Below are 27,131 nucleotides of genomic sequence, written 5' to 3'. Positions count from 1 at the left end.
ACTAACTGTTAATATGAACTCATGTATTCACGTGGATTTGATCATGTTAAGCTATTTCAAACATATTATGCTATATTCAAACTTGTATACTCGCCAACATGTTTTGTTGACTTTATTTTAAATGCATACTGCAGGATGGGGAATCAAGATTGAAGAAATAAATAGGATGGCCTAGAAACCCACCTTTGAAATAAACTATGTTTGATGTTTGTTATTTCCTTTTTATGACATTGTATGAAACTTTGGAATTTTAATAAATGGAATTTAATTATATTGTCACATTTAGTGTTATGATGTCTTTGAACAGTTTGTACGTCTCATCCCGATGTTTCCGCCATCGGTTGGGGTGTGACATGATGATACTACTGTCCTCCTCACTATTGCTGGCATGCTTCAGTTCAAGCCTATTTTTCTTGGAAAGGTATATAAATTAAATTAAATTAAAATTATAAGAAATTTGCTTTGACCATTTCCAACATCTGCAGGTGGCTAGGCAATAAGGTGGGAATTTTTTTGAGATGCTCGGGAATTTTAGTTTCGGTGATTACTTCAAGAAGGAAGCAATAAAGTGGGCTTGGGAACTCTCAACCGTAGAGTATAAACAACTTCAAGCTTAATACACTTGTTTTGCTTTAGTTTCCCTAATATTTGTGTGCTTTAGATATGGATTGCCTGCAGACAACTTATTGATTACGGTTCATTTTCGATGCTCTTGTTTGACTGGGCATTAAGAAGAAGAAGAGTGAATATGAATCTGGGTTGATGTTGTTAATCGGCTTATTGTTGTCAATCGGTTTAATTTGATGTTGTTAATCTGGGTTGATGTTTGGGTCTAGGTCAAGAGAGAGAGAGAGGGAGGAGAGAGACAGAAGACATTGTGTTTAATCATAAATAGAAAAAGGTTTAATCAATATTTAGTTATAATAATTCTAAAATGACCAAAATACCCCTGAGGGTAAGGACAAAACAGGGGGTTTTAATTTAGGGATTTCGGTCAAATTTCACTTTTGGACCAAAATGGCAACAAAATGCAAACCTCAGGGACCCAGATTTAAAAATTTTGGATTTTGGACTAAACTGGCAAAAGTGAGCAAACCTCAGGGACCATTTGGGCTATTAACTCTAATTACAATGAGGTTTGTATTAAAAAAAATTGGTTTTGATTGGTTTTTTCATTCGTTCTCAAGGTTCTCGCAATATTTAGCGTTCTCAAGATAACTGATGTGTGCGAGGTGTTATATATATTAGGTATATATTTTAAGCCTTTTTTACACTTTTTAGCCAAGTTTTAAATTTATAAAACACGATATTTGTTAACACTAAACACACATATGGGCAAGTGCACCCATCGTGGACGTAGTATAGTGTTGGTAAGATACCGAGGTCGTCCAAGGACACAAGAGCTTTTAGTACCGGTTTATCCTCAACGTCTAATCAAATCAAAATGTTAGAAAAAGGTTTTAAACTAAGAAAATAAAACTAACTAAAATGCTGAAAAATAAAATAAAAATAAAAACAGATAGACAAGATGAATCACTTGGATCCTACTCGTGTATAGTGTAACTTTTGATTATTTTCGCACTTTTGCACTTGTTTAAGAGATTATCTTAGTTATTGTAGTAGGCCCCTCTTTTGAAGGCGACGTTACCCTCAACCCAGTAGTTTGAGTCAGCAAGGATACAATCCTAAAGGGTCGGATTATTGAAAGATAATTAATTAAGTTATTAATGCATAATGTGGTAGGCCCCTCTTTTGAAGGCGACGTTACCCTCGGCTAAGTAGTCTGGGTCAGCAGGGATACAGTCCTAAGTAGCCGGGTTAAAGTTTTAATAGTAGTTTAACTTATGAGGGGTTCAAAGAGTTTGGACCCCCGCCATCCAATACCTTTGGGTATTGAAGGAGGTCCTACTAAATTTGACCCAGGTCCTTTGCAGGATCTATACACTGAACAATGACAAGACTCTTACCAAACCGTTCCCTTAACCCTCGACCAGGTAGCCAACATACCTCCATATAGACCGTGGAGATATGAATGGTGAAAATCTTTTATTTTATATAGACAGTAAAATAATGCCAAGACACCACGGACAAACGATAAGGAAGAATCACCTTCAACATAAGAAACTAGTAATTAAAGTCATTAATACAAAACCAATTAAAAAGTGCAAAAGATTAAAAATAAAAAGTATTACACTAGACACTTGTCTTCACCAAGTGATGTAAGAGACTTAGGCAAACATGGCATTTGATTGTCAAGAACTCTTACGATCAATCTTGGATCCTGAGACGACTCACACACTCTACGAGGGACAATGGATGATGGTGGTGGATGATGGTGTTGTGATGGTGGTGGGTGAAGTTGAGAGAGGTGGTGTGCCAAGGGATGAGTAGCAAGAGCTCCAAGCACTCCTATTTATAGGCTGAACAGCAGCTCGGGCACGGCCCCGTGTCCAACTTTGTCTTTCTCTCTTCATTAATTGTAATTCGCAATTACAATAAATGCGCCTGCAGGAAATTTGACCACGCCCCCGTGTCCGTTGGGCACGGCCCCGTGGTGGGCAATAGAAGCTTCTACATGTTTGTCTTTTATGCCAAGGCTGATCATGACCCCGTGTTCGCTGGGCATGCCCCGTGTTCAGCTGGGCACAGCCCCATGCTCAGCTTTCTTCTTGTTTTTGCTTTGGGAGATGTTGTCGAGGAGTCGGGCATGCCACGTTTCTTCCTTTTCTTTGTATTTATGTTGGAGTTGGCTGCATTTTTGCTTCTTTTGTTCGTTGAAGCTCTTTTAACCCTGAAAATACAAAAGGAAGACAAAAGCACAATTTTTCCAACATTAGTACTTAAAAAGGGTTAGTTTTATGCCTCATTTGATGTAATTTATATGTTGCATTTTACACACATCAATAACCTTCCCCTATATATATATATATATATATATATATATATACATGTTTTGAATTTAGGCATGATGTTTTGGGTTGTTTTGACAAGAAAACACCAAACATAACAATTTAAAACACAATGCAAAACGTATTTTGGGCGTGGAATTTAAAACACACTACTTAACACTTGAAACACACTACTTAACGTTTTAGGCATGGTGTTTTAAGTTTTAAGCCTAGAATTCATTGCATTATGTCTCAAATTGTTATGTTTGGTGTTTTTCTTGCCAAAACAACACAAAACATTATGGCCAAGTCCAAAACATGATGTATACATATGAATTTTTATGCCTTCTCACACTTTTCACTAAGATTGTCCTTTTTACAGGATCCTAAGACTATATATATATATGTATATATATATATATATATGTATATGTATATATATATATATATGTATATATATATATATATATATAGGGAGGGGCTCATGCGAGAACCACCCTTATTGTGAGAACCGCGAGAACCACTTACAAGGACCAAATATGAAATTTAATTAAAGTTGTAAAAAATAAAAAAGGCGGATGGCTAGACATGTAATAACGAGTAATTGTGTAATGTAGTTAGGGTTTTTTTGTAAGATACGCGAATACACACACAAACGATTCATCTGGCGGCGATTTATAACAATTTCAGGCGAATCCGGCGGCGATTACGGCTCGATTACGGCTGTTACAAGTTGTTTCGAACACACAAACGACTCATCCGGCGGCGATTTGTAACAATTTCAGGCGATTACGTTCAATAACCGACGGCGATACGGATGTTCTAAGTTGTTGCGGAGGCGATTACGATCGATTACGGCGGCGATTACGGTTGTTCTAAGTTGTTGCGGAGTATAATGACTACAAATGAAATCAGTGAATCGGATGACAAACGTGAAACCAGACAGGGTAGATCGAAGGGCATTCTGAGGAAGAAGATTACATGTACCAAATTATACATAAATTTTGAGGAAGAAGACTACATGTAACAAATTATACATAGATTTATTGTATTTTTTAGTTTACACATGTAATATGTATAGTAATTTGAAATTGAAACACATATTTGTACAATTACAACAAATTAGGGCACATTTCACCCGTATAACACATTTTTAGGTCAATTCTGAAAAATAATATGGTATTTTAATGGCGTTTTTTGTGTTAAATACAGTATTTAGTATGTTAATAGACGTAGCTTGTATATTTTGTGATGATAGTTAAATAATTACAATTTTTGTGTAAAATTATGGATACAGAGATTAATTTTTGTATGTTGTATGAATACACATGTAATTTAGTACACAAATGTATGATTATGTTAGTTTTTACAAAGTATGCATATAATGTGATATGTACATATAAAGTATGTAAAATAATATGTATACATGTACAGTTGCATGTACAATATGTTTTACATATACATATGCATATATATTAATGGTATGCATATATGCATATATATTAATCATATGCATATAGATTAATGGTATGCATATATGCATATATATTAATGGTATGAATTTATGCATATATATTAATGGTATGCATTTATGCATACAGGTTGTTGAATAGAACAGAGATTAATTTTGTATGTTGTATGAATACACATGTAATTTAGTACACAAATGTATGATTATGTTAGTTTTGACAAAGTATGCATATATGCATACAATGTGATATGTACATATAAAGTATGTAAAGTAATATGTATACATGTACAGTTGCATATACAATATGTTTTATATATATAGATGCATATAGATTAATGGTAGGCATATATGCATAAATATTAATGGTAGGCATATATGCATATATATTAATGGTATGCATTTATGCATACAAGTTGTTGAATATAAAGTATGTTTACATGTACATTGCATATAGATTAATGGTATGCATTTATGCATACAAGTTGTATAGCATACAAATTGTTTTATAATTACAGCTGCATATATATTAATGGTATGCATTTATGCATATTATTAATGTTATGCATTCATGCATAAAGGTTTTTTGAATTTACAATATGTTAAATGCATATAGATTAATGGTATGCATTTATGTATATAGTTTGTTGTATATGCAATATGTTTACATTTACATTTGCATATAGATTAATGTTATGATTTTATGCACATACATTAATGGTATGCATTTATGCATATAAAATAATGGTAAAATATGTAAACGTATATGTTATCAGTTTTAATATATTAACATTGTTTAATTGCATGTTTATACAACAGGTGATGAAAGGGAAAAAAGGAAAGTGACATTTAGTGCCGATGTTAAGAAAACTGATGCAAATCCAACACATATTAGAAAAAGGAAACATAATGATGATAAAGAAGATAATGAACCAATTGTGTTGATGATTAAGAAATCACAAATTAGAAAAAGGAAAAGTAACGTTAACAATAAAGATGTGGAGAATGTAAAAAACACAACAACAGTTGAACAACAAAGCAAAGGTACGACATACTTGTTTGATATAATAATATTAAGTGTGTATGTAACATAGGGATCCCATGTAACATAAACGTATAATGAATATCTTATTGGTTTGAATGCAGAAAACGATGAAGGTGTTAGGTTGAACAAACGGATAAAGAGGGTGGCAAAGAAGAAAGCAAATGCTAAATCAAAAAAAGAGAACATTTTAATGGCATTGCAGTGTAGGATATCACCACACCAGTTGAACTATGTGGTAAAAATGTTGTCAAAAGCACAAAGGGAAACAGTGGTGAACATGGGTTTTGGAAGGATGCTGACAATTAATACAGATTCAATACCATCAAAGCTTGTGTATTTCATAATGGATAGTTTTGATGAATCGTCAATGGAGATTAAAATGCAAAATGGAAGCATAAAAGTCAATGAGACTGAGGTGAGCAATCTTTCAGGATTAAAGAATGTCGGTATAGTACTGGATGATAAGGAAAAAAAGAAAGATGCTGAATTATTGGAAAAAAGGAATGGGAAGCATTGTACAAAGGGAAATAGATAACACCAGCAAACATTGTAAAACGGATCGAAGAGAATATGGATGATGTCAGCTGGAAATTCAAATACGATTTTTGACAGTATTTATGAATACTATTGTTGGGGTGAATATGGATGGATGGTGCATAACAGATTATTTCAACAAATTTGATGAGAGTACAGAAGTGGAGGACATAAACTGGTGTGCATACATATGCAATAAGATAAGGTGTTGTAAAGACGGTTGGAAAAAGGGAAGAAACAACAGTTCGTACAACGGGCCAATTCCAATATTGACTGTAAGTTTGTTTTTATAATAAATGATTGTATATGTGTGTATGTTTATGAATGAAATCGGTTGTTTTGGATAATTATGTTGTTTAATGTGTGATTGCAGATGTTATATGCGGATATGACGGTATGTGGAGAATTGAACAAAGAAAGAACGAATGGTCCATTACAGTTTTGGACAAAAGATATGCTAAGTAAGAGGGAAAAGTATGAGATTGTGAATGGCGTTTTTGGAAGGGCAATAGTGAGGGACAGCTTTAAGCAAGATGAATACAAAAATGACGAAATGGATGTTGAAATGGGAGATACAAAGAAGGATGCGAATGAAGTTATATGGAATGAAGGAAGCACGTCTGAGGTATATGAATATTGTGTGATGAAAAAATGTATATTTTCCATATATAATATGATAAAATTGTTATATAATGTATTGTTTGATGTAATGTAGAAATACGCTGATAAGAAAGGAGATGTTAAAAAGAAAGGTGAAATTGAAACAGAGATGTCACGTATAAAAAAGGTATGTATGCATATAATATTTGAAATGTTATCTATGCATAAATGCATATGCACATGATGGTATAAACAAATGTGTATATTATTTTAGTTATGCATATTAACGTATGGATATTAGTTGGTAATAGTATAAACAGAGGAGTATAGTATGTATCTAATTAATATGCATATATGCATATGAGTATAGGAAATGTATATGCATAAATGAATGATAAGGTTAAATTAATAAAATATTTGAATGTGTTGGGAATGTATATGTAGTTAATTAATATACAAATGTGTAAAAAATTTGTTATTATTATTATTATTAATTTTTTTAAATATGATAAGATGAGTGTAAAATCACATATGCATATGCGCATAATCGGTGGATTATGTGTATGTGCATATGCATATGAGGGTATATAATGTATATGCATATATGCATAAACAAATTTATATTATATGCATATAATGATGTATAAATTGAATAATGACGTGTAATTCATATGAAGATGTGAAAATTATAATAATGGTAATATTATTGTATAATATATATAATAAATTTGTTATTTTAATAATAAAAAAGTATGAAAAATAATAAATGTAGACACATATGGATGATATAGAAGATACGGTAATCGTATTGAAGCATCAGATGAATGACATAAATGAAGAGTTGGAAAGACAGTTTTTGCTTAATCCAGACGATGAACAATTGTTGAAGGTGATTGGGATGTTTAATGAGACTTTCAAGGAAACTGTAAAGATAGAGAAGGTTAAACAGAACGTTGATGAAATTGTTGATGGTGTTATTAGTATGTTACAGAAAAACGTAAGGACGGATGATACAAAGGAAGGGGATGAATGTGGGAAAACAGATGTGAAAAAGGTGGAAAATTAGGAATTGATGAAAGTGAGGGTACTGATGACGTACAGACAGGTGATAAATCGGTAGCACAAAAAAAGGTGGCGTATAAGTATCGTAGGAAGGAGAAGGAGGTAGTTGATAAGTCAATGCCATCATTTGTATTATTGACCCCAAGTTCGCAAGAAACAGATGATGATGAGTGCGAGGAGGTAGTACCAATGAATAAACCGTTGGACGAGAAAGAAAAATTGTTATGGAATTTTGTGATGATCATTGGGATGGAAAAAAAGAGGTAATTATTGTTTGATGTGCGTGTGTGTATATAGTTATTATATAAATATATATATGAATTCATATATGTATATATTTAGGTAGTATGTTGTAGATTTTATTTTGTATTGAGTTGTGAAAAACAAAAAAATATATTGTAGGATGGAGAGAAAGAAGAAGGATGATGAATCTGGAAAAGGCGTATATGACGAAGATGGGAAAGGCGAAGTTGACATAGAAGAGAAAAATGACAAAACCGGATTAAGCTTTATGTAAGTTGTATATATATATATATATATAATTACGTATATTATTTATATGCATGTATGTTTGTTACGAATATGCGTAATGCATATAAAGTATATAGAGTTGTAAAAAAATAGAGTTAAAACAATTTAATTGTTATTGGATAATTAAAAAAATATACGTGCATGCAGGTTGAAGATGTTTGAAACACAACATGGATTGCATGCATTGGGGCATACAATGAACACGCTAGATTTCGGGAAGGAAATATCAACGAATCTGATAGATTGTTGGGCAGCAATGTTAAATGATAAGGAGAAAAAGATGGTGGCTAGCGGGAAAAGACAATTGTTTTGTTATACATCAAACTTCGTAAGTGGATAGTATGATTATATATTAATATAAATACACATATATAATATGTAAATGTGAACATGTGTTGGATAATAAGATAATATGTGAATATGCATATATGCATATATATGATAATGTAGTATGTCGAGTTAACAGATAGTATGCATATATGCATATAAAGAAAAATATGTTATGCATGTGGATTTAATTATAATATGAATATAGGATTGATAATAATAAAGTGATTGGATATGTATATACTCATATAGAATAAAATTTAATATATATATATATATATATAGAGAAAGTATAATGTACTTCAAGGCTTAACCTACATTAACATACATGACAAAAAATATAACGTGCGTTATTATCATAGAACGTGCGTGATTATAGTCCCATGCGTGATTATGTGGTCCCATGTGGTCCCATGCGTGATTATGTGGTCCCATGCGTGATTATACCCCTGATCCAACGGTTACCATTGTCTCCTACGTGATGTATGATAAGGCTTTTTGTATGTTAACCTTACTCTATATAACTCTATATATATATATATTATTTATATAAACAAGTGATATGCAATAATGCATATGAATGGAATTATGATACGCATGTATGCATATGAATGAAAGTATGATATGCATATATGCATATGGGTTATATTATAATATGCAAATATGCGTATGGGTTATATTATGTGTTATTCAATATGCATATATGCATAAAATTAATAATATATATAAAAAATATATGTTTATAAAAAAATTAGGAATAAAAATAATATAGATATAAAAAATATTAATTTTATTGTTACAAATTGCAGCCGGAGTATATGCTGAAGAAGAAGCAAGATGAGGAGATGGCTTTGAAATCTGTGAAAAAGTATTTGAGAGAAGTATTTGAAAGGGACGACATGCTATTGGATTTGAGAGCTTTTAATATAATAGTGGTACCAATGATCGAGAAGGCACATTTTTATCTTATTTGTATGGATTTGGATACGGGAGATGTGCAGGTGATAGATAACATGGATTCAAACAGGGACATAGTGCATGTAAGGACATCATCAGAGTTTAGATACATGGGGACACCATGTAAAGTGGTATGTAAAGTTAATGTAATATTTATGTATAATGTCAATTGATGTTAATTTTTTATTTTTTGTTTTGTCGTTTATTATGCAGAAAAATTACATGTGGACATACATGAAGTCAGTAAACCACATGGATACAGAAAAGCTTAAAAAAGGTGTAATAAAGAGGTTGAAGATTACGTGGGGAACAAAAGATAATGTGAAAGATTGTGGGGTATTTGCAATGCGCCATATGGAATGTTATAAAGGGAGTACAAAGGAGTTTGATTGTGGATTCAGTGATTTGAAGGATGTGAAGCAACATCAGTTGAATAACATGCGAATGCGGGTAGCAACAACATTGATGTTATCACCGTCAAGCATTTATCGAAAAAGGGTGTTAGATATGGTGAAGGTAGCGGCTGAGAATGTGAATAATGTTAAGATAGAGCGTGAATTGAAAACAGTAGCAGAACTGCAGGAGGAGTGCTGGAGAGGATTAGCGAAACAGTAGGGTGGTTAGAAGTTTTATGGTTTATTGAACGGTGTTAGAAACTGGTAAATAGATTGATGATATGGTTTGTTAAGTGATTGGATATAATTGGAAAATGGTATGATATTATGACTGTTGTTGGATTGATGGTTAAATGATATATGATATTATATATATATATATATATATATATATATATATATATATATATATATATATATATATATATATATATATTTATATCTTGATGGTTATGTTATGATGTTAATGGATTTGTTATATGCAATGTGTAAAGTATGCATATGCTATGAAAGGATAATATATGCAATTTGTAATTTGGATTGTTAATTCTTTATTTTTTTTATTTGATTTATTTTTTATTGATTGATATTAGATGATGTTGGTGAATGTTGTTGTATATATAATGTTGTACATAGAATGTAAAATGATCAGGGTAAATGAGAACAATAGAGATGGAAAGTAGCATTATGTACATGTATGCATATATGAATATAAAAATTAGTTGTTACATACGTAATGACATATATATGTATGCATATATGAATATGGTAATTAGCATATATGAATATGGTTATTAGAAGAATATAAATGTATGCATATAAAAATCATGTTGATACATACGGAATGAATGCGCATATATATATAAATTTATATAGATAGGATGTAACAAGATATGGTTGTATATGCATATACGCATATGATGTGAAATAATGTAGTATGTTGTAGTATAAATGGTTTTAGTTATGTAAATAGAAATAATATAATGTCAAATGGATGTATCTTTTGATAACAATATAGAAATATGTAATAATTTATATGTACATATGTATATTAATATGTACATACGGGTTTATGCATATATGCATAGATAGATATGGAACGATTAGATGTAAGGTTGTAATGGTGGATGTGATGTTTCAATAGTTATATTAATATGACAGAAGGAAGCATGTGATAAAATAATAGTAATATGCATATTACATATATATATATATATATATATATATATATAATTAAGATATTCATATATGCATATTTAAAAATATAAACATAGATTGGAATGATATGCATGTTAAGATATGAATGAAACTGAAAAAATAAACACAACATAATGTAACACATGATAAACGATATGTTTGATATAGTTGAGACAATTAACAAGATTATCAAATGTTACTAATAAAAAAAATACAAAGTTCAAACAGGGGAAAAACATATCAAACATCGTCTTCTGATTCAGTATTGTAAACATAGTTGGGGTAATGACGGGTTCTGGACGAATGTCTAATGGGTTGGTTAGATGTTTTTGAAGGTGCCGGGTCGACTTGTTTAGTATTTGTTGAAATCGTATCATACACTATATCAATAGTGTTGTCATTGTAGAACTCTTCATCAGAATCGGTAGATGCATATGTAGGTTCAATATCAAATTCATTGTCCGATACATCATATCGAGGATGAGGAAGGTTGGCAGCAGCCGCAGCATCGCATTTGGCCTTGTAAGCAGCCCGTTTTGCCTCTTTGACTTTAATACAATTGCGACTATCATGATCAAATACATATTTGTTACAATGGTTGCACAGACGCGCAGGACGTTTACGACGTTTAACAATTTTTTCACCCGGACCGACCCGTCTTTTCTTGGTGCCAGAACCTTTGTTTCGTATGCCCATAGGCGGCTGGATGGTGGAAGATGACTGAATTGGAAGGTTGAGTATATCATTGATGTTAGCAGCCTTTGGGTTATGTTCTGGTTCATAAGGTAAATCTTTATATATTTCATTTCTGATGGATCGTATTTGCGTGGATAATGAACGAAGTCAATCAGGATTTTTTCCAATCCGATTCATGTATTGGGTAAGTAAATCAAGTATTTCAGTTTTTAGTGTACCAGTCTCACTCATCTCTGTTGAATACATGTGTGATAAGTTATACACGCTCGATGGGACCGCATCACGTTTCCATCGCCCACTTATGTATTGGATGGGAATATGGTCAATTGATTTGAACCAAAATACGCAAAATATATGACGGCACAAATAGCCGATACGTGTAAATCCCATGCAGGAACAAGTATAAGTGTTTGATGGGATATCAGCGTAAACCTGCATGAATATGAATGGTGTAAGTTAAGTAAATATATAAGTGAAGTGTATGTTTATAAATATGAATGATGTATTGTTTGTATGGAATAACATAATAAAGTGGTATATATGCATATATGCATATAACATAATATAATAAAAGTATGTAAAAAATATATGCGAGAATGTATGATTACGTATGGAGTACGATGTATGTTCAGGTTTGTTGATGGTTAATTATAATTATATGTAATAAATGTGTGTTGTATATTAATATAATATAGACGTCATAAGCGGTATTTTAAGATATGCATATGTACATACAGTGTACATGTTGTGGAATGTTATGAATATAAATATGTATGCATATATGCAGATGGTATTGTTAGTTACATGTATGCATAATAAAATATGAATATATGCAAGTATGCATAATTTTGGATGAAGTAATTAATATGTAATCAGATGATGTATGCATATATGAATAAAAATGTAACTATAATAAATTTGCATCACATATGTTATGCACATATGCATATATACATATATTTAAAGTAATAAAAAAAATAAAAAAGAAAAAAGAAAAAAAAATAGAAATAATTAATAGTTAACAAGATAGGTACCTCGAATGTGTTGACAGTAACTCTGTGTTTGTTAAGATGTCTAACATTATAAATAGAGTCGACAGACGTGGTAGGACGTTCAGAAATGATACAGTTCAACATTCCTCGATGAATCTCTTTTTGAACTTCCAAAAATATATTCCAGGTGTATATCTTAGATGCTTGAATTTCAATGGGAAGGGTTGTTAAAAATTTTGGTGTGCGTGTGTCACTATCAAACTCATTCTTACTTTGTTTATTACGATTAGAATCAACAGCAGTATCATAGCACATTAAGAATTGGACAAGGGAGTTTGTTTCTCTAGAGTTAGTTTTGAAACGTGCATTAGAACTTTCGCACCTGGATGTCGTTTTCATCAAACAGCATAACGGAATATCTCTGAAATAACATGGTGCCCAACGTGTGCGAATGTTATACATATCGGTCAACCATTTGTGATTTTCAAGTTTATACTCCTTCATTAAGAGTTGCCATTGTGATTCAAATGTTTCAACTGTTATGAACAAATTCCAAACAAGTTTGTGTATTGATTTTCTCAGATTCCCATTTGCAAGTATATCACCAGATATCTGTAAGTGGTTGACAATTCATAAATAAAAAATGTTAAATTATAATATTAGTAAAATAATGATGATATATATGTACATTGAAATATTGAATAATATAAAGTTAATAATATCGTTACCTTAGCGGGCAGTTTATCCGTTATGTGCCACATACATAAACGATGGGTGGATTCGGTGAATACATTTAACACAGCTTGTTTCATAGAAGCATCCTGGTCAGTAAGTATAAGTGAAGGTTGTTTTTTGTGGGCTTTAAGGAACATTTGGAGCAGCCAAGTGTATGATTCAATTGTTTCATCGTATAGTAATCCAGCACCGAAAATTACACAACGTTTGTGGTGATCAACACCAGTAAATGGAACAAAAATCATCTTGTATCTGCAACATATGTATTGTAATATGTATTAATAATACAAATCATAAAATAAAGTTACGACATGTATGTAAAAAATGCATATTGTGATATGTAGGCGTGAATAAGCATAATTTGCGTATATGATGATAAAATAGAATATAGTGTTATATTAACATATGCACATATGCATATGATGTAATGTATGAGTAATGATATGAATACAAACATGTATGCAGATGATATTGTATGCATATATGCATGTGGTTAATGTTATATATGTATATTTTAAATAGCATAATATGATTATATGCAGTTATGCATAAGTTGATATGAGGCAAATAATAAATAAATATATGGTGTATGCATGAGTGCATAACATGCAATTTATAATAAATTTGAAGTAAGTATGTTATGTATATATGTATACATAGTAATATACAGAAAATGAATGTACAACATATGCATATGTGCATGAATTACACCTAAACATGTGATTATAAGTATGTTGTTATTTAATAATAATGAAAGTTGACATACTTGTTTGTATCATATGTAGCATCAAATCCACACACATCTCCGAAAGCTTCGTAATTACGTAAGGATACAAAGTCAACCAAAAAAGCGGAACGAAGCTCGTTGTTTGTGACAACATATTCAAAAATGAAATCTTGACGGTTTTGCTTATTGCTTGTAAGGTGTCAACAAAAAGGTTTGCATCGCGGGCACCAATGAATAATCGAAAGTCTCTACTTACATTTTTAAAATCCACTGTAGTACCCTGCACATTTTGTGGTCCACCTTTTAAGGAAACTTGAATATTGTGGGCAATGCTTGGCCCAATTTTGTTTAACCCGACCCGATGTATAAATTGTTGATCTTCAAAGGTTACTTGTCTATTTTGTCTGAGAATATCAGCATTTTCATTACTGATCATGCAATGATTATGTTGCTCAACAATACTATATAATTGATATTGTTTTGTTGTTTCCAAATATCGAAAACGGGCACATGCACCACAATTAGAGACGGTGTATCGGCTACGTCGTTTGTTGTTTGTAGGTGGGAGTGATGAATCGAAAGTGTTATGTTTTGGCTTGCCATTTTTGAACATAAAAGGTACCGATGTGTAGGAATTATTATGATAGGATTGGATGGGTCTGGCTTTGATTTCAAAGTGCTAATACGGACGGAAAATCCAGCCTTTGAAGCGTATTGTTTATACATCATGATAGCATCATCCCAGTGTTGGAATACACTTCCAATGGATGGCATGTATTGAATGTCAACGTCGGGAGTCCAAAATTTGGTACCATCGGGGGACGAATAAACTAAACTTATAAATGTACCTGTTGAATGAGTAAATGAATATAAGGTTCATAATGCATAATATGAAGGAATGATAGAATTATGTTGTAACCTAATGCATGAATAGTCAATATGTAAATTGTATTTAAACAAATGATGATGGAGTAATGTAATACCTTTCTGTTCTTTATGTAGGAATTGTAGTTGTGGTGGTGTATTTGATGAAGTTGACACATAAGAAGACGATCCAGAATCAGAATATGACTGTGTGTTATACGGTATTTCAAAATTATCATCTGTCACAATGTCATATATGGGGTCGATAGATGCAACAGCACAAGATGAATCAATTATAGGAATTAACCCTTTTTCAGATTGCATTGTTATTGGACAATGTTGATCATTTCCAATAATATTGATTGGGACGTTTACTGAAGACGAATCAGATGATGCCATGATTTCTGCAATTAATGTGAGTAACATTTGTTGTTATTATATTGATCACATGTTGTATATTACGTATGAATATATATATATATATATATATATATATATATATATATATATATACTAGTCCCTTACCCGCGCGATGCGGCGGGGTGACAATATGCAGTGCGGTACTTGTTTCTCGTAATTTCTTTATTCATACTATATTTATTGTGCCATCATTGTGGTGGATATATGTTATAAGCGAAGTCATTGATTAGTCCATTTCATTGTGGTGTGCATGGTTGGGTCGGTTTGTGTTTTCTATTTGTTTAATCCTATCTTGATATATTGTATATCACCATCTGTTATTTTTCATATTCGTAGCATATGTGTGGTCTATCTATGTTTCTTGATTTTTTTAATGGTAACGCTTACATACTCATCTCCAAAATTACACCATATAAATCTTAATTTAGTCCTTGCTCTAGATTAAACCTAATACCTCCCACTTAGAGGCAAAGTCTCTACCAAGGCAACTATCAAAACGTCAACAAAAATGAGTAGGTGGTCCCAGTACCTTTGAATTTTTTAAACATTATAGTTTATAAGATATAGCACGAATACGTAAAAGAATTATTCGTTTGTTGTGGTTTGTTGTGGATGGAGAAAAGTGTAACTAATTATCTATAGTTTTGTTAAACTCATGGATTTAAGTGTAATAAGATGGAGAGGGATAAAATATAAATGGTGTTTAAAAGACAATTTTTCAACATTTAGGTGTGTATTTATAAATTAAGATTAGACCCACCGGTTCGATCCTGAGCTGCACCCTAGTTTGGGCAATGATGGTGACAGACCCACCGGTTCGATCCTGAGCTGCACCCTAGTTTTCATTCGGTTGTTACTTCAGCGAGGCATCTCGTGTGGAGGCAGTACGGTTTCCGGGGAACGCCGTAACCAAGTCTGACCCACCCAACGTAGGCCCGGTTAAGACAACGTGGTCTGGGTAGATCTTGGGTAGGGCCGCCGTTTAGGCGGTGTGACATTGGGTCACTTAAAAAAAAGTCACCGTTCAAAAAAAATGAAGTTTAAATGTTCTATCACTTTTAACGTTTTCCCTTTTTCTCGCCCTTACTCTGTTACAAACCTAGAAGACCAACATTTTCTCATAAATTATTTAAAACTTGATTTTTTTTTATTTTGGTTTTGGTTTACAAGGGATTTCTCATCAATGATACGCATATTAGATAGCCTCATAGCCCATCGATAGATCACCATTCACCTCATACGCATTAGACAGCTCACAAATTCAACCGTTTTCATTTCCCTTTAATGTTTTATTTTGTATACTTTCTGTTGTGGGTTATTTATCCAGTTGAAAACTTAAGTTTTCTTATCATATGTCAAGAGGTTAGAATATAGCAATGAGATGAAGATAGTTTTTTATAGGCCAGGTTTGGAAGTTTTGGTAATTTTTTTTCTACTCATAAAACATAATCCAAATTTATTGTGCGCTGTCACAAACCTTGATGCATCCAAGTATGGATACAAAAAGCAATATTAATTACAATGCCCTAAAACAAAAATGCAAACTTTCACCTGCACATTATGAGTTCAAAAAGTGCAATATGAAGCTGGAAATAATATCAATATAAATATCAATATGAACCTGTGTATCGTTACTTTAACTTTGTGTATCACCCTTCGAATTACCAAGAAGAATGATAACTCAAAGTTTTGGACCTACTGTATAAATTAATATTCATGTAGATATTAGCTATTTAGTATTACAACAACAATGAAACATGCAACTGAAATAAAAAAATTACTTGTAGCCATAAACGCAAACCACCTGTTTCTAAGTTGCAGGCAACTAATCTTATATTACTTGCAGAAAACAATCAATATTACACGAAACACTCTATGGTCTAAACTAAAATAACATATGAAATACATAAGCCTGGTACATCATTTAATATATGCCTCCTAGTCCCCTTGCACGTAGAGACTAGTTACAGTTGCAACCCTTCAAATCTACCACATGTTTCAGCACAGCCCTCCTTTTCTCGGTAGTTTTAACATCTAGCCCAACAAACTTTTATACTATATTTGTTACCTGCAAATATAAAAATGGCATGCTAAGTAAACAACTAAACTTTTCTTTATCATTTGAATTAATAAACAACCTGCAGAACCTAAATAATGAATCAAACTGTCTTAACAAACCTGCAGAACGCGACAGAGGTTTCGCATGTCGACAGTCGGAACGCCAAGACACCGTACCTTACAAACCGGATCCCTTCGCCAATGCGAATGAATCAGCTCCAACATATTATGTGTTAACCATCCCTTCCTACAAAACCCAATTCATAATTAATAATAATACTAATAATAATAACTTCCTTTACGGATGTGCAATCACCGCATCATTAACCGAAACCGAACTGAATTAACCCAAACCGAATTAACCGAAAGTCGGTTATTGGTTATTTTTTGTACGGTTAACCCAAATTAACTGAACCGAACCGAACCATTTATATTTTCATATATTTCTAGCTTTTATACCTTCATTCATGTATTATACTATTATTTCATGTACTTATACCTCCATTTCATTTATTTATACATCATTTTCATGTATTTATGCATATATTTCATGTATTTACATCTCCATTACATGTATTTCTAAGCAAAAAATTTAGCCCTTGTTTTGATTAGGTTATTAACCGAACCAAACCAAAAACCGACAAATTAACCGAATTAACTGTATATAATAGTTACATCTTACCAAGATTAACCTGTCGGTTACTCGAAACATGCCGTTTAACAAGCTCGAGTCTCTCAGCTCGGCTCAACGGCTTCCCAAGCACTTCCTCCCTCGATTCAAAATATATGGATGTTCCCAAAACCCTTCGTTTGGGTGTCATGAATCCATGAGACAAGTGTCCTCCATGCGGCAAGTCAAGTCCCTGAATTAAACACAATAAAATATATAATACGTATATTGCTGCAATATAACATAGACAATTTGGATTGCTCAAAACCGAACCTAAAGACAACTCACCATTATGTGGTCATGGGGTTTAAGAACAACCTATAAACCTCAAAATTAGCAGGTGAACCAGATAACAATTGAACATTCACACCCCACTTATTTTCATCCAAGTAAAACGCTGCTAAGGCCCTCTTTTGACAAAGTGTTTCCAGTTCATCCATGTGCTCGTTTCCACCATATTATCTACAAAAAGTATAACAAATCAAAAAGCAAATTACATGATTACATCAATAAAATTTATAAATTATAATGACAATTAACACCTTCCTAACACGGAATTCCAGATTTGGGTTTAGTTTAAACGGATTCAGGTCAGTTCAGGTCGAGCCAGCGGACACGTTTAGATGGGTCGTGTTCGTGTCAACACAGAGAGTTCGTGGTCCGACCTAATTAACCTGTTTATTTGTTTTTTATTCTATAAAATGTGATTTTTAATGATAATTTGCCATAGTTTATGCAATGCTTTTTTATTTGAACATCATTGTTCGCACATGGAAAGTGTGTAACTCCAATCCTCACGGTCCATAAAGAAAAGATAGTGAACAAAATATAATTTTAGGAGTTAGGCGTTACTTGTCCTCAATCGTCATTTTGCGTCTGGTAGTTCAATAAATGGTCATTTTTGGTCCGGTCAGAACAGGCTTTGCCAATATTAGGTTCTGGCCAAAACGGGTCAAAACACAGGGCCCAAGAATCCAATCAACTGCATAATCTGCAACACTTAAAAATCCAGTAGATAAATGGCCCATCTAAGGATGCTATTCATGTCATCAATGCATTTGCAAAAACAAGTCTAGTTACCTTACAAACATTAGTGATCAAAATGATTGCAATAGACCACTAAACATGCTCCAACCTCTATCGCCACCATCCCTGTGGCTCTATGGTCTAGATATATAATCATGTTAAATATGCTTTGCCGGTTCATAATGATCCACACAAAAGACGCGCCATGGAGACTGCACATGAATACTTCTCCTTTGCAACCCCCACAAATCGGTCTCGTAAATTGACATCAGTTGACCAAATTTAGCCCAGTTGACCAAATTTGGCTGAATTGGCTAAGTTGACCAAATTTGGCTTGGTTGACTGAATTGGCTCAGTTGACCAAAGCTTTTACTCTGAAGAAAAAATATCCCTTTTCCTATTTATAGATAATTAGTGTGTTAGGATAGTTAATTATCTTAATCAAATTCAATCAATTAATAGGCTTGTTACTCGGGTTGTTGTATATCAACAACAATAATAAAAATCGATTTATAATTAAACCAAGTCCTCAGGTGTGCATTTGTACCTTCTAAATCAGTCGATAACTCGAATCCACAGCTTCAACACCACGAATCACACCACCTTGCAAGCCCAACCATCAATCGTCACCTGATCAACCACTAAACCCAAGACAAGCTTATAAAACATTATATCCCAAAACAATAAGCAACTGATTACTGATGCAGGACTCGTCTAAGCTAGAGGTAGCAAAATGAACGTGCAGGCTGGTTGGGTCTCATGTTACAAAAACTCTATGTATCAAGTACGATTAGAAAAATCATATTTAATGGCAATCGAAGTTTTTAGTACAATAATTTTTGATGATTTCTACATTGAAAATCAGCTTTGGGTGACTTCTGATCCCTTTGACCCATCAACATGTTTTTGTTGTTCACTAAAAGCTTGTTTTTAGGCTTGGGCTCGAGCTCGAGCTCATTTAAGCTCGGCTCGTTCGAGCTTTTTTTCAAGTCATCTAGCCAATTTCTTTCAATTTATAGTCTTTACTCCGAATCCATAATTCCATATACCCAAGTCCTCACACCATACAAAGCAAGTCCATAAAACAGAATGAAAAATAAAAAATGGGCCACACAAATTGAGATTGAGTAAAAGATTTACACCATGCTAATGCTAAATTTGTAACATGCTTTTTTTCTTTCTGTTGATTTCCTTTCATGCTTCCTTAATGAGTTGGGGAGTGTGATACTCTAAATGTTTTTTTTTTTTATTTCCTTTCATGAAACAAAAAAAAAACAACAATAAGATCAGCTAGATGTGAGCCTATACCTTTGTTAAGATGTCTAACATTATAAATAGAGTCGACAGACGTGGTAGGACGTTCAGAAATGATACAGTGCAACATTCCTCGATGAATCTCTTTTTGAACTTCCAAAAATATATTCCAGGTGTATATCTCAGATGCTTGAATTTCAATGGGAAGGGTTGTTAAAAATTTTGGTGTGCGTGTGTCACTATCAAACTCATTCTTACGTTGTTTATTACGATTAGAATCAACAGCAGTATCATAGCACATTAAGAATTGGACAAGGGAGTTTGTTTCTCTAGAGTTAGTTTTGAAACGTGCATTAGAACTTTCGCACCTGGATGTCGTTTTCATCAAACAGCATAACTGAATATCTCTGAAATAACATGGTGCCCAACGTGTGCGAATGTTATACATATCGGTCAACCATTTGTGATTTTCAAGTTTATACTCATTCATTAAGAGTTGCCATTGTGATTCAAATGTTTCAACTGTTATGAACAAATTCCAAACAAGTTTGTGTATTGATTTTCTCAGATTCCCATTTGCAAGTATATCACCAGATATCTGTAAGTGGTTGACAATTCATAAATAAAAAATGTTAAATTATAATATTAGTAAAATAATGATGATATATATGTACATTGAAATATTGAATAATATAAAGTTAATAATATCGTTACCTTAGCGGGCAGTTTATCCGTTATGTGCCACATACATAAACGATGGGTGGATTCGGTGAATACATTTAACACAGCTTGTTTCATAGAAGCATCCTGGTCAGTAAGTATAAGTGAAGGTTGTTTTTTGTGGGCTTTAAGGAACATTTGGAGCAGCCAAGTGTATGATTCAATTGTTTCATCGTATAGTAATCCAGCACCGAAAATTACACAACGTTTGTGGTGATCAACACCAGTAAATGGAACAAAAATCATCTTGTATCTGCAACATATGTATTGTAATATGTATTAATAATACAAATCATAAAATAAAGTTACGACATGTATGTAAAAAAATGCATGTTGTGATATGTAGGCGTGAATAAGCATAATTTGCGTATATGATGATAAAATAGAATATAGTGTTATATTAACATATGCACATATGCATATGATGTAATGTATGAGTAACGATATGAATACAAACATGTATGCAGATGATATTGTATGCATATATGCATGTGGTTAATGTTATATATGTATATTTTAAATAGCATAATATGATTATATGCAGTTATGCATAAGTTGATATGAGGCAAATAATAAATAAATATATGGTGTATGCATGAGTGCATAACATGCAATTTATAATAAATTTGAAGTAAGTATGTTATGTATATATGTATACATAGTAATATACAGAAAATGAATGTACAACATATGCATATGTGCATGAATTACACCTAAACATGTGATTATAAGTATGTTGTTATTTAATAATAATGAAAGTTGACATACTTGTTTGTATCATATGTAGCATCAAATCCACACACATCTCCGAAAGCATCGTAATTACGTAAGGATACAAAGTCAGCCCAAAAAGCGGAACGAAGCTCGTTGTTTGTGACAACATATTCAAAAATGAAATCTTGACGGTTTTGGCTTCTTGCTTGTAAGGTGTCAACAAAAAGGTTTGCATCGCGGGCACCAATGAATAATCGAAAGTCTCTACTTACATTTTTAAAATCCACTATAGTACCCTGCACATTTTGTGGTCCACCTTTTAAGGAAACTTGAATATTGTGGGCAATGCTTGGCCCAATTTTGTTTAACCCGACCCGATGTATAAATTGTTGATCTTCAAAAGTTACTTGTCTATTTTGTCTGAGAAGATCAGCATTTTCATTACTGATCATGCAATGATTATGTTGCTCAACAATACTATATAATTGATATTGTTTTGTTGTTTCCAAATATAGAAAACGGGCACATGCACCACAATTAGAGACGGTGTATCGGCTACGTCGTTTGTTGTTTGTAGGTGGGAGTGATGAATCGAAAGTGTTATGTTTTGGCTTGCCATTTTTTGAACATAAAAGGTACCGATGTGTAGGAATTCTTATGATAGGATTGGATGGGTCTGGCTTTGATTTCAAAGTGCTAATACGGACGGAAAATCCAGCCTTTGAAGCGTATTGTTTATACATCATGATAGCATCATCCCAGTGTTGGAATACACTTCCAATGGATGGCATGTATTGAATGTCAACGTCGGGAGTCCAAAATTTGGTACCATCGGGGGACGAATAAACTAAACTTATAAATGTACCTGTTGAATGAGTAAATGAATATAAGGTTCATAATGCATAATATGAAGGAATGATAGAATTATGTTGTAACCTAATGCATGAATAGTCAATATGTAAATTGTATTTAAACAAATGATGATGGAGTAATGTAATACCTTTCTGTTCTTTATGTAGGAATTGTAGTTGTGGTGGTGTATTTGATGAAGTTGACACATAAGAAGACGACCCAGAATCAGAATATGACTGTGTGTTATACGGTATTTCAAAATTATCATCTGTCACAATGTCATATATGGGGTCGATAGATGCAACAGCACAAGATGAATCAATTATAGGAATTAACCCTTTTTCAGATTGCATTGTTGTTGGACAATGTTGATCATTTCTAATAATATTGATTGGGACGTTTACTGAAGACGAATCAGATGATGCCATGATTTCTGCAATTAATGTGAGTAACATTTGTTGTTATTATATTGATCACATGTTGTATATTACGTATGAATATATATATATATATATATATATATAAATATAAAACATATTATGATGTAACAATAGGTAGAATGACAAACAGTGTAACAGTTGTAAATGTGTGTAAACAGATGTGATCGTATTAGAAGTAACATAGATGCAAAAAGTAATATATATGCATATGTGCATATGTAGTAGATAAAATAAAGTAATAGTTAAATGCTAACAAATCAGTTAATGTTTATGAAACAAGTGTAAATTTAATGTATGTATTAACAGAAACTAACAACATTTAATTTGTGAATATGTATTCAGATCTTAGTAGACAAAAAGACATATACATTACCTTGTAAGCTGAGAAAGAACGAATATGCTGTAAGAACGTTAGGGTTTGCAGAAATTTGATGAATTGTCGTAATACATGAATTAATTCGTTGATGTGTTGCGAATGTGACCGGAATTAAAGATAAATTGTAGGAATCTTCGATCGGTGGTCAGAATCGTGGTGGAGGAGAAATGACGAATATGCTGTAAAAAATGTTAGGGTTTGCAGAAATTGTACGAATTGTCGTAATACATGAATTAATTCGTTGATAATTCGTTGAGGTGTTGAGAATGTGACCGGAATTAAAGATATATCGTCGGAATATTCGATATGTGGTCGGAATCGTGGTGGCGGAGACGAAGGCGATAGGCGGCGTCGGACGAATAGCACAAATTTTGAATGAATATGATAACTGATTATCTGAAAATACCTTATTTTAAATTCCAGCCCTTGTAGTTTGAGTATTGTTGCGTTCACACTTGGTTCTCGCAGTTCTCACAATAATAGCCAGTTCTCGCATGATCTTCTCCCTATATATATATATATATATATATATATATATATATATATATATATATATATATATATATAGATTGAGGTTCCTGTAAAAAAGACCAAAAGTGTAAGAAGGGTAAGAAACAATCTCAGCCATTAGATCTTTGATCTAATGGTTGAGATCAATAAGGACCAAATTGTAAAATGTGTTTTATTTTTTGGACTGATTAGAAAATTCTAGGGGTAATAGAGTCTTATATATCCACTTTGAAATAGGAAACTGTGAATCAAATCCATACAATTTCGAATCCTCTCTCTTCTTTCCAGATTTTTCAAACAACAGCTTCAAATAACGATCTGTTGCTTCAATTAAAACCCTTAACACTTCAAATTTCAACAACCTATTCGAATAACAGCTTCAAACACCAATCGAATCAATGAATATGCTTCAAACTTCAACAATCAGTTCGATTAGCAGCTTCTCCGACGAATATAGCGATTAATTTCAACATTTCTTCTTCCAAATATGTGTGTTCGAATCCTCATTCTTCTCTAGATCAAAGATCTTGAATCATCATCATCAATCCATCTCGAATCATCATCATTGTCAGTTTACATCTTGAATCATCATCATCATCATCATCGATACAGCAGATTCATCATTCCTTCATCATCATCGATATTGCAGTGTCTTTAATAGTGTTATATAATTATTGAATGGTGTTATATAATTATTGAATGGTGGTATATACTTATTGAATGGTATTATATATGTGCTGAATGGTGATTTGCAGTGTTATTCGTAGTGGTTTTTATAGAGATCTTTAAAATAGTATTATATACTTATTGAATGGTGTTATATACTTATTGAATGGTGTTATATAATTATTGAATGGTGTTATATAATTATTGAATGGTATTATATATGTGTTGAATGGTGGTTTACAGTGTTATTCGTAGTGGTTTTATAGAGATCTTTAAAATAGTGTTATATACTTATTGAATGGTGTTATATACTTATTGAATGGTGTTATATATGTGCTGAATGGTGGTTTGCATTGTTATTCGTAGTGTTTTTTATAGAGTTCTTTAAAATGGTGTTATATACTTATTGAATGGTGTTATATACTTATTGAATGGTGTACCACCTCGAGTTGTAAGAATCGTGAGAACTACACTGTGCGGGGCGAGGCGGACCATAATTTTTTTCGTAAACGTAGTTGCGTGTATTATAAACACATTTGTAAAAAAAATTCAAAAAAAAAAGTCGTGTGTGTAGTTTTGAGCACCACAAGTTTGTGTTTACGGGTCCCGTAAATCTAACCGGAAAATTTATGGGTACCGTAAACACAAACTTGTGGTGCTCAAAACTACACACACGACATTTTTTTTTTGAATTTTTTTTACATATGTGTTTATAATACACGCATCTACGTTTATGAAAAAAAAAAATTTGGTCCACCTCGCCCCCGATCAAAAAGTTCTCACGGTTCTTACAACTCGATGTGGTTCTTATTTTAGCGCAATTCTATATATATATATATATATATATATATATATATACAGGGTTGGGCTATATAGAAAACCCTAAATATTTAAGAAACCCGTAAAACTCAAAGCTCCCGACTTTTTTTTTTTTTTTGAAAAAAACAACACATGTAATATACATGTTTTTAAGAGTTTTGGGCCAAAAAAATCAAAAAAACGCCGAAGGGTTTTTTTAAAAAAAAAACAAATTTGAGCAACTTTCAGCATTTTTGTCTAACACATGTTAGGCAACCGGACATTGCTGAAATTTGTTTATTTTTTTTTTAAATCCCTTCGGCGCTTTTTTGTTTTTTTTGGCCCAAACCACTTTAAAACATGTATATTACATGTGTTATTTTTTTCAAAAAAAAATGTTGGGAGGTTGGGTAAAAATGGGGGGAGATTTGAGTTTCCAGAGTTTCCTAAGAATTTAAGGGTTTTCTGTCTAGCATTCCCCTATATATATATATATATATATATATATATATATATATATATATATATATATATATATATAGGGTTAGGGTGGTGTTTTAACATCTGAAAGAACTGTAATAAGATTCAAGCGTGGTGTTTCAAATAGTAGGAAACATTGTATTTGTGATTCAAGCCATGGTGTTTTAACATGTTATGAATCTGTTCTGATGTTTGTGAATGATGGAAAACACCATACGCGATTAAAACACCATACCAAGAGCAGCTTCTAGAACACATGTTGTAAAAACACCATGAATTGAACAATGAATTTATTTAAAACACCATGTCATGAACATGCTCTGATTTTGTGAATGATGCAAAAAAAATTTGAAATGAAGTAGGAATGATGTTATGGACGGTTATCAAGTCCTTAAATCAAGAATTTTCTCTCTCCAAATTCATAACTGGAGATTCATTACCATATCTGAATTGTTGATGCATTTACAATTATACCCTTAAGTCTTAATTTAATTAGTGCCACATGTCCTCACCATATACCTTCTTACATTTCTCACAAAACCGTCTTTTTTTACAATAACCTCACCCTATATACATATATATATATATATATATATATAAGATTAGGTTCAAGAGTGAACATTAGTGTAGCTTGCGAACTGAGTGAACTAATCCTGGCCATACACGTGTGTAGATCAATGGCCAGGATTTAATGTTGAAATACACTAGTGAATTTTACGATTTGATGATGAGATCCTGGCCATACACGTGTGTAGATCAATGGCCAGGATTTGTTCACTCAGTTCGCAAATACACTGGTGTTCATTCTAGAACCTCACCCTATATATATATATATATGTATATATATAGGTAGAGGTTCCTGTAAAAAAAGGTTTTTTGTGAGAAAGGTAAGAAAGAATCTACAGCATTAGATCTTTGATCTAATGGTTGAGATCATAATGGCAAAATTGTAAATAATGTTTACTATTAAACATATTAATTTTCTAGATTAAGGGTATATAGGTAAATGTAACATTTTTAAATTAGAAACTAACATTAATGCACATGTAACTTCCCCCCGTCTTTTTTAAACGTCAATAACTTTTTATACGTAACTTTTTTTAAAAAAAATTACACCATAATAACGAGT

At 32.3% G+C, this 27,131-nt stretch overlaps 2 protein-coding genes and 1 long non-coding RNA gene across 3 annotated transcripts; all 3 read left to right on the top strand.

The window, feature by feature from the left end:
- Positions 1 to 346: 346 nt before the first annotated feature.
- LOC110917847 lies at positions 347 to 799 on the top strand. The gene is made up of 3 exons (XR_002580896.2): positions 347 to 421; positions 486 to 595; positions 662 to 799. It is a non-coding gene; the product is annotated as an uncharacterized LOC110917847 (long non-coding RNA).
- Positions 800 to 5,180: 4,381 nt separating this feature from the next.
- LOC110920130 lies at positions 5,181 to 6,927 on the top strand. The gene is made up of 4 exons (XM_022164363.2): positions 5,181 to 5,400; positions 5,503 to 6,210; positions 6,309 to 6,560; positions 6,651 to 6,927. The coding sequence occupies exons 2-4, from the start codon at positions 6,019 to 6,021 to the stop codon at positions 6,777 to 6,779; spliced, it is 573 nt and encodes a 190-aa protein (XP_022020055.1). The 5' UTR covers positions 5,181 to 5,400; positions 5,503 to 6,018; the 3' UTR covers positions 6,780 to 6,927.
- A 421-nt stretch (positions 6,928 to 7,348) lies between these two features.
- LOC118487994 lies at positions 7,349 to 10,078 on the top strand. Its single transcript, XM_035984952.1, has 5 exons — positions 7,349 to 7,860; positions 8,000 to 8,110; positions 8,276 to 8,456; positions 9,265 to 9,543; positions 9,626 to 10,078. The coding sequence occupies exons 1-5, from the start codon at positions 7,565 to 7,567 to the stop codon at positions 10,025 to 10,027; spliced, it is 1,269 nt and encodes a 422-aa protein (XP_035840845.1). The 5' UTR covers positions 7,349 to 7,564; the 3' UTR covers positions 10,028 to 10,078.
- Positions 10,079 to 27,131: the final 17,053 nt, after the last annotated feature.

The sequence above is a fragment of the Helianthus annuus genome, chromosome 16 (genome assembly GCF_002127325.2).
Source record: "Helianthus annuus cultivar XRQ/B chromosome 16, HanXRQr2.0-SUNRISE, whole genome shotgun sequence".
Lineage (NCBI taxonomy): Eukaryota > Viridiplantae > Streptophyta > Magnoliopsida > Asterales > Asteraceae > Helianthus > Helianthus annuus.
This window is presented reverse-complemented; position numbering and strand designations above follow the sequence as displayed.

Coding starts and splice junctions, on each gene's coding strand:
- LOC110920130 (XM_022164363.2), top strand. CDS start 6,019: ATGAATACTATTGTTGGGGTGAATATGGATGGATGGTGCATAACAGAT. Junction 6,211..6,308: donor GGCCAATTCCAATATTGACT/GTAAGTTTGTTT, acceptor GTGTGATTGCAG/ATGTTATATGCGGATATGAC. Junction 6,561..6,650: donor ATGAAGGAAGCACGTCTGAG/GTATATGAATAT, acceptor GATGTAATGTAG/AAATACGCTGATAAGAAAGG.
- LOC118487994 (XM_035984952.1), top strand. CDS start 7,565: ATGTGGGAAAACAGATGTGAAAAAGGTGGAAAATTAGGAATTGATGAA. Junction 7,861..7,999: donor ATTGGGATGGAAAAAAAGAG/GTAATTATTGTT, acceptor AATATATTGTAG/GATGGAGAGAAAGAAGAAGG. Junction 8,111..8,275: donor AAAACCGGATTAAGCTTTAT/GTAAGTTGTATA, acceptor ACGTGCATGCAG/GTTGAAGATGTTTGAAACAC.